This window comes from Cynoglossus semilaevis, chromosome 19, assembly GCF_000523025.1.
Source record: "Cynoglossus semilaevis isolate Cse_v1.0 chromosome 19, Cse_v1.0, whole genome shotgun sequence".
NCBI lineage: Eukaryota > Metazoa > Chordata > Actinopteri > Pleuronectiformes > Cynoglossidae > Cynoglossus > Cynoglossus semilaevis.
Window position 1 is genome coordinate 16,600,552 of NC_024325.1, and position 8,562 is coordinate 16,609,113.

Genomic DNA, 8,562 nt, shown 5'->3' on the forward strand with positions numbered 1-8,562 from the left:
AGGGGGCTTCACCTGGTCTCTGCTGGACTGAATGGGTCTGGTGGCTGCAGAACTGGGGGCCACCTTACTCTGCTGGGTCTCTGCTCCGAACTACAAAGACACAGTGGACGTTAACCCGTGACCTCTGTGACCTCTGTGACCCCGTAGTTTCACACTCACCAGGCCAACGTTGCTGAGGTCAAACAGACTGAAGGGTCTGGAGGAAACGGCTTCAGTCTGGATGAAGTTCTTCAGGACGTCAGAGGACGTGGTCTGGATGTAACCGTAGTCCTGACACACACACACACACACACACACACACACACAGAGAGAGTGGGATTCCTGCAGAAGCCCTGGTTCTGTCTCACAGTGATGATGTCACTCACCACCACTTCATCCAGCAGCTCGTAGATCAGAGCGAAGTTCATCTGGACCGACTTCTCAGACAGAGAACCACAGTAGTCTGTGACCAGAGCAGCCAGTCTGGACACACACACACACACACACACACAGTCTGGAGGTGAGTGTGTGTCTGTGACCAGAGCAGCCAGTCTGTACACACACACACACAGAGGCCGGAGGTGACCTCTGATCTGACCTCCACTTCAGTAGCTTCTTCAGTTCAAGCACTAACCTGTTAAGGAAGTCGATGATGGTGAAGGGGGAGGAGCCTGCGGATGTTGTCGTGGCGACCCAGTAGAGTCCTCCCTGACGGACGTGGACGAAGTGAAGATCTCTGTGACTCTGAGGAAGAACAGAACCACACTGAAGGTCCACGTCCCTGTGACTGACAGCGTCCACACACACACACACACGTTACCATGACGACAGGAGGCTGGTCTCCAGGCAGAGCTGTGACCTTCTCGTAGAATACATTGATGACATCATTTCCTGCCTCTCCACGGACTGACAGACTTAGTTAGGGACATTGAAACAAAACTTGACTCCAGAGTAGAAACCTCAACTAAATCTCGTCAAAGTCATTAGGACTTGAATGACATCAAAGATACAGTCTTTGTAGATGAGGTGGTCGCCTTTGGAGGACAGGATGAAGAGCTGAGAGATCATCGTCATCATCAACGTCTACTCAACACGAACACGACATTCCTGGAAAGAACACACTGTTTAATTACTCATGCAGTGGCTCCACCTGCTGGCCATACTTCATATTTCTAAATGTATTCTGATCGTTTAGTTAACGATGTTACAGACGCCCACCGAGCCGCAACCGTCGGTATTTTGTCAAGAAAGTCATGAATTGACGGACACAGAACTCAGTCGGTTTAAACCACAAGAACAAGACAACGTTGAATTAATTTGACAAAATGTAAAACGTGTTTTCAGTGTTTGTCTTAACAACACTGAGCCGACTCATTTACAGGAGCCTCGTGAAACACACTTTAAATCTGACACGTAACGATCCCAAAGTTAAACACGATGACACGATACGATAACTAAACTGACACGATAACTGAACTAAAAGGTAAGAGTTCGGGAACAGGACTTCAATCTGAAGAATGGACGAGTCAACAACAACAACATCATATTTGTGATTGTGTTACTCACTTGAATGTTACATAAACCGACGAGCGTCAAACGTTAGGTATTTTGTTGAATTATACATGTTTTTAAATATAATAATGAAAATATGAAAAGTCGGTGCTAAACATTAGCTCATGGCTAACGTCAGCTCTCGCAAGCCATTAAACCGTTAGCGACCAACGTGTTGGTGACAGAAACGTTCAAAGCCTCGTGTCGAAACGTATCGAGTTCAAACATGCATTGAGATTCAGATTAAATTCGCTCTTCGTTTATTTCATAATCTGACCAGAAGACGGTGAGCGGTGTTTTGGAGCCGGGTCACATCCATGTCCGCTGAAACAATAACAGGAGAGCGCCCCTGCTGTCCGGGAGGTCATAATCCCTATTCTCTTTTAGGATCATATTATGTTTGTTTCTTTATGTTTATTCATTGTGGAAATCCACAAGTCCAGAGTTGGGTTTTAACCCAGCAAATGTTCACCGATGTCTTACTTCAAGCATCAAATAGAGACTCCCAGCCTGCAGGGGGCAGTCGGTGCAGAAGTTACCGGAAATAGTTCATGGAAGCGAAGTAGCACGTTAGCGTCAGGGTTAGCATTTGTTTCGGTTAGACTGCGATACACATGAAGTAAGTGATCATTTCTCAATTACATTATTATTATCATTATTGTTTTTTAGCTTCTCTTGACATTTAGATTAATTCTTCGTCAACTGTGAATTATAAATGATAAAAAAACAAACATTTACCACAGTTCGTTAGCTGCGAATGCACACGGCAACAGAATACGTTGTTGAAGTGTTCAAATTAAATATGATTAACACTAAATGGTTGATAATCAGAAATAGAGGACTTGTTTTGTTAATGTTTTTTTTAATAAATTCACTCTGGTCTTTAACCAGCTTTTCCACTGTAACTCCAACAATTACCCCGGGGATAATAACTAAAGTGGTTATTAACATTTTTTTTTTTTTACCAAAAATATTGTATTTATTTATTGAACAAGTCAAAATATGGCGCTTGGTCTTCAACACATGATGGTCTTTTCTCAGTCCACTGACGAAGGTGAAGCTCATCAATGAGCTGAACGAACGTGAGGCCCACCTGGGCATCAAGGAGTCGGTGTCGTGGCACAGCGTGTACCGAGACAGCGCCTGGATCTTTGTCGGTAACAGAGCCACGCCTCGTGTTTCTGTCTGGGTCTCGGAGTTGGTTTGTTTGTTGTGACATTCACCTGTTTGTTTCTGCAGGAGGATTTCCATACGAGCTGACTGAAGGTGACGTCATCTGTGTCTTCTCTCAGTGCGTACATTTCCTACACAGGTTTAAATGAACACATTTGTCTCTCACATGTTTTAGAACATGTCTGACTTTGAACTCAGGTTGTGGACCACGTCATGGCCCACACGGACAGTCACAACAACAACGTCAGACTTTCTCTCTTCCTGTCAGGTATGGTGAAGTCGTCAACATCAACCTCGTTCGTGACAAGAAGACGGGGAAGTCCAAAGGTTTCTGCTTCATCTGCTACGAGGACCAGCGGAGCACCATCCTGGCTGTGGACAACCTCAATGGTACCAAGGTGAAGACAGGGTTCCTGGGACAGGACTGTCTCTCCCCGTCTTCTGTGACATCGCTGACTCTGGAGTTTTTTCTTCTGCAGATCAAAGGTCGGACCATGCGCGTGGACCACGTTAAAGACTACCGTCCACCCAAAGACTCCGAGGACATGGACGACGTGACCAAACGTCTGAGGGAGGAGGGCTGTGCTCCCCAGGTCCAAAAGGCTCCGTCATCTTCAGAGGACGAGGGCGATTATGTCTTACCTTTAAAGAAGCGAAAGAAAGGTGAGCCGTTGATGGTGATGGAGAGTGACCTTTGACCTCAGTTTGCCGTTGATGGTGATGGATTGACCTCAGTTTGCCGTTGAGGAGAGTGACCTTTGACCTCAGTTTGCCGTTGAGCTGGAAATGTTTTAACTTTTGATGTTGTTTTCCTCAGAAAAGAAAGAGAAGAAGAAAAAGAAGGACAAAAAGAAGAAGGCTGAGAAGGAGAGACATACATCGTCCTCGTCCTCACCTTCGTCTTCTCCTCCCACCGTAAAAGTCAAACAGGAAAAAGAAGACAGTGCATATAACAAGTACTACTCAAGGGGGGGGGAACAGGGGGAGGCACAGAATGGATGGAGAGCGACTGAGGAGCCTGAGAGGAGGAAAGACCAAGACAGGAGACATCCTGAGAGGGAGAGAGACCAGGACAGAAAGAGAGCGGTGGACAGGCAAAGGAACACAGACCGGGACGATGGGAGAAGAGACGATGGACATCGAGGCGAACGCAGGGATTCGGACAGAGACAGACGCAGAGACATGGACAGAGATGACCGGAGAGGGGAGACAGACAGAAGGAAAGACAAGGAGCGGGACAGCGGGGACAGAAGAGACAGACGATAAACAGAGGACAGAGACTGAAGTGTTTGTTTTTTTTACTTGTTAATAAACGTATTAATGAAAAACAAGATGTGTGATTTTCTTTTTCAGTCTTCCTCCTTCAGGGGGCGCCAGAGTATCATCAGTCAATGACATCATCAATGATGGACTGACAGAATCTTACTGGACAAAATATCATACTGACACTGCCTGTACCCATGGTTTCCCCTGGCGGTGCAGTACCCTGCAGCACCACACGGGGGGCTTCAACTATCTGTAAATGCTTTGTTTGAGCAAAAAAGAACCTCCATTCTGATTGGCTCTGAGTGACGGGGTTTAAATGACACCTTGATGGCTGTTCACGTCCAACAGGTCCATTTTATTTAAAGCACCAAAACAAACCAACCTGTGGGTCAGAGGTCATCGTTAGAACAGGAAACAGGAAGTACAACTTCAACGGTCCACGCACCTTTGACAGAACGACTTAAAGGGAACATTGTGTGTGTGTGTACGAACCAGTCGTCCACTTACACTGAGGTCAGGTGTGAAGGGTCAGAGGTCAGAGGGGTCTCCCGCTGTGGGAGGTTTTATAACCTGATGTGTTAAAGGCTGTCTCCACCAGAGGGCGTCCCTGGTTTCAGTTCATGTGGTGGAAACATGTCGGTACTGGTACGTCCTGGCACCTGGTACTAACTGGTTCCTGGTGTCACTTTAAGACAGTGTGGTTCCTGTGAAGTTCTAAAAACCTCTGTGGTGCCTTGAAAGCAGCGTGAGGTCAGAGGTCAGGGAGGTTAAGGCTGTAGCGGTTTGTGAATGAACCTCTCTCTCGCCACGAGTCGCCCCCTGCTGTCTAATCAACCAAACGACAGCCCCTTCCTCATTGACCTTCGTCCCAGGAAAGTCCACGCCCCAGGTCAGGTCTCACTGGACCCTAACCAGGGTCTGGTTCATCTGCTACACTGGTAACCACGGTAACCTGAGGGTGGAGATTTGACCTGAGCCAGAGTCTGAACCAGACTGGAGTCCAGAACCACAGACCGGGGTTCTGACACAGACCCCGGAGCTCAGAGGTCTCTGTGCCCGACCTAGCTTCCATTGGGTTCTGACCCGGCCCGGCCTGGACTCCAGGCTCCGCCCCCTGGTGATGTCACTCAGCCTCAGCACATGGAGATGGTGACGTTGATCCCCAGGTTGCCGTTGTCGGCGAACAGGTGAGCGATAGACGTGTCGAACACCAGACAGTCGCTGTTGACAATGGCGGCCGCCACGCCGTCGTGGATGGAGCGGGGCGTGGCCTCCCAGGTGAGGCGGCGGCGGTTGCCGTTGAGCTCCAGACGGTAGGCGAAGTTCTCGGCCTGTTTCCGAGTGCCGATGAGGAGCACCACGGCGAAGAACTGCTGGTGGCCCTCGTACTTCTCCTGCTTCTCCAGCACCAGCATGAAGTGGTGGCTGAAGCACGACTGCATCATCACCCAGTCCACGGCTCCGGGCAGGTTGATGTCGGTCGCCAGGAAGACGATGTCCTCCCCCTACAGGCCAGAACGAAAACAACAACAGACAAACGTTGAGCCAGAAACATCCGTTTGGGCTAACACGACTGTAGCTTCAAAAAAAAAGAAATCATGATCAGTACGTGCAGTTCTACTGCTGACCTGCAGGGTGGTGATGGACTTGTGTGCGTGCATCAGGTGCGGCATCACCGCCTCCAGTGAACCGTGCCATTTACAGGTGGCACCAGGACAAGGGCAGGTGTACGGCCTGAACTCACACACCTCCTCGTGATCGGGTTTCTCACTGTGGTGAAGGGACAGCAGGCAGCCGGCCGCCGAGTACTGAGGACACACAGACCACAGTCATGGATCATCACAACCGCTGAGGGTTGGTGGGATGGACATCGGTCAGGACGTGTCAGTGAATTCTGAGACTGAGGAGATGTTTAACCCCCCGACCTCCCCCCTCCCTCCCCCCCAGACACAGGTCGACTTTGACTCGTCGCCGACCTCATCGTCTCTGACTCACCGGGCCGCCTGCCAGAGGTTTGGTGCACCCGACCGGTCTGTTGGACCGGTCCTTGACCTTTGACCACAGCTGTTGTTTTTGCTGCTGTTGTCTGCCGTTAGCGTTTGGCGCCGCACCACTGGCTGAACCCAACCCGTGGTGACGATGCCAGCCCAGCAGGCACCGCCACTGAGCCACCTCTTGGAGAGGCAGGCAGGAGGTGGGGCAGAGCATCACACACTCTCTGAGTCAGAACACACACACACAAACATACGAAAACATTTACATCACCATTTTGGAAGTATGTCCAGCAGATGGCAGACTTTAGACATTCCAGTATTCGATTGTTAAATCACTCAGACAGGGGGCGCTCTTTTAACAACTTTCAAGGCAGTGACTTGTTAACAATCTTCTTCTTCTGTTTTTACAAACGTCCTCCTGCAGCCAGCAGAGGGCAGTGTCACAGGGGATCAGGTATCGATACAGTTTCTGTCTAACACAACCAAATCAGAACATTAAAGGTCAAAGGAAAGTGGGACCAAAAGTTCTTCTTGGGTCCAGGACTGTGGGTCAGACCAGACCAGGAACCAGAACCCAGAGCAGAACCTCAGTCATTGAATCACTCACTCTCAGACAGTACCAGAAACTAAGAAGGACGGTTCCACTCGAAAAACTAGTACCAAAAAAAAAAAGAAATTGTTTCTAGACATAAACCTGTAACAAGAACCAAGACTGTTTATCTGACACCAAATGGTTCCTGCTCCGAAAAGAGTTCTGGTACTTTATGGTGAGAGCCGGGCTAGGGATTCAAGGAAACCATGTCAGAGAAACTATGGAAACACAAGGTGGCGCTCTAACAACCACTGATCAACAAATTTTACATCAAAAACAGCCGTTCGTCCAAATGTCCCTGAACGCATCACTGCCAACAAACAACAGTCAATAAGCACACACACACACACACACACGTACCAGCCTGTGTAGACGCAGCAGTGATGCAGCTGAACCTCTCTCGTCCTCCCCTCTCTCCCTCTCTCTCTCTTCTACTGCAGCAGATGAAGAAAATGGGATTTTTTTTCTTTTTCTACTGAAAATGTCACCAAAAGAAAACACTCTCTAGTACTGTAGTACTGCTGTAGTACTGCTGTAGTACTGCTGTAGTACTGCTGTAGTACTGCTGTAGTACTGCTGTAGTACTGCACAAACACACAGAGGCTGAGGAAAACACTCTCTCTCTCTGCTAATGTCTCTCCACCTTCCACTGACAGCAGGGCAGAAAAACATTTGTCCTCCAAGCGTCCACACACACACACACACACACACACACACACACACACACACAGTGGGGGCGGGGAAATGAGAGTGAGAGAGAAAAGGAGAACGTTCTCCTCCTCCAACATCTGGCCACACCCCCTGAATCTCTCTCTCTCACCCTCACACACACACACACACACACACACACAGGTCATCAGACTGTTAGTGTAACGTTGTGATCAAATAAAGTGACCACAGACGGTGAACTAAGAGGGCGGTGCTGCAGGAGCCGCTCACAGTGAAGGATCATGGGTAAAAACTCCTCATCAGTTTTCACTCGATTCAACATTAATGTCTCTGTAATGGAATGTTCTGGATCACTGACGACACCTGAGCAGGTGTCACGTGACTGTAAACGCTGCCGCTCTGGTCCTGTTTGACCTCTGACCCATGTGACTGGTGATGAAGATTCATGGGTGAAAACTGGGAGAAGTGATTGGTCCAGTTCAAAACAACAGATAATGATGACAATATGTTTCTTTATCAAACTCCAACAACATCAACTCAAATCAACGTCTGAATCCCAGGTTAAACCCGACTCCACTGCTGTGTCCATTCAGTGATAATGTCCAGGCCGACTGGTCATCACAACACAAAGGTCACTGAGGTCAACTGTGGACCAGTTCTCGTCTGTGCTGCTAAAACAGAACAAATCTGAGTGGATTCTTTACAAACACCAACCACCTGAAATCAACCATTTCCAGACTTAGAGCTCAGTCAGTTTCCAGACCTGTGGTGGAGTCTGTTGTTGTCTATTAATAATAATAATAATAATAATAAGACATTGTATTTATAAAACACGTTCATCAAAACAGGAGATAACAAATCAAATCAATAAGGCGGGTGGAGAGGTGACAGTCAGGTGAGACCAACTGAAACAACCGAGTTCTGAGCGGGAACGTTGGGGTAGACAGACGGTGTGGAGGGGACGGTGTCTGAGGAGGAGCAGCGGGAACAGGAGGACGGAGGGATCTGAACGGTTCTGAAGATCAGCCCAGATCAGGGTTTGTTTTTGTTTTGATTCCCCAGTCACGTGACACGGGGCTGTGTTGTGTGTTACCTTGCAGGGGAACGGCAGAGTGGACGCCACTTTCTCCATGGCCAGGTTACGGATGCTGGGGGACAGCGGGCCTCGACAGGTGGGGCAGCAGCTCAGCTTCTGGCGGCACTGGTTACAGACCAGGTGACCCGACTGGCACTGCAGTATGGGCGGCAGGACGTAATCGAAGCAGACCGGACACTCGAACAGCGCCGTCAGCTCCGGTGGCTGCCCGGGCAGACCGCCCGAGGACAGCGTCACGGCGA

General features: G+C 48.9%; 3 protein-coding genes across 3 annotated transcripts in view; 1 reads left to right on the plus strand and 2 right to left on the minus strand.

Moving 5' to 3' along the window:
• Positions 1-1,801, minus strand: part of ap4m1 (adaptor related protein complex 4 subunit mu 1) — a 5,526-nt gene extending 3,725 nt beyond the window's left edge. Inside the window, exons 1-7 of the mRNA XM_008333394.3 lie at positions 1,546-1,801; positions 990-1,086; positions 800-885; positions 614-723; positions 366-462; positions 160-270; positions 13-90 (exon numbers count right to left, since the gene is read on the minus strand). Of these exons, the coding sequence (XP_008331616.1) occupies positions 13-90; positions 160-270; positions 366-462; positions 614-723; positions 800-885; positions 990-1,056 (549 nt within the window). The 5' untranslated portion in view covers positions 1,057-1,086; positions 1,546-1,801. The remainder of the gene's footprint in view (positions 1-12; positions 91-159; positions 271-365; positions 463-613; positions 724-799; positions 886-989; positions 1,087-1,545) is intronic.
• A 206-nt stretch (positions 1,802-2,007) lies between these two features.
• Positions 2,008-4,034, plus strand: rbmx2 (RNA binding motif protein X-linked 2). Its single transcript, XM_008333392.3, has 6 exons — positions 2,008-2,149; positions 2,572-2,687; positions 2,770-2,821; positions 2,972-3,101; positions 3,183-3,366; positions 3,521-4,034. Exons 1-6 carry the CDS (start codon positions 2,145-2,147, stop codon positions 3,967-3,969), a joined length of 936 nt encoding a protein of 311 aa, XP_008331614.1. The 5' UTR covers positions 2,008-2,144; the 3' UTR covers positions 3,970-4,034.
• siah2l (seven in absentia homolog 2 (Drosophila)-like) overlaps positions 3,993-8,562 on the minus strand; it is a 6,199-nt gene continuing 1,629 nt past the window's right edge. Inside the window, 2 exon segments of the mRNA XM_017041626.2 lie at positions 3,993-5,474; positions 5,598-5,777. Of these exon segments, the coding sequence (XP_016897115.2) occupies positions 5,103-5,474; positions 5,598-5,777 (552 nt within the window). The 3' untranslated portion in view covers positions 3,993-5,102.

What these genes read in the sequence shown, in the direction of transcription:
- rbmx2 (XM_008333392.3), top strand. An exon ending in GTCATCTGTGTCTTCTCTCA is followed by an intron (nt 2,822 to 2,971) that starts GTGCGTACATTT and finishes TCTTCCTGTCAG; the next exon opens with GTATGGTGAAGTCGTCAACA. An exon ending in ACAACCTCAATGGTACCAAG is followed by an intron (nt 3,102 to 3,182) that starts GTGAAGACAGGG and finishes TTTCTTCTGCAG; the next exon opens with ATCAAAGGTCGGACCATGCG.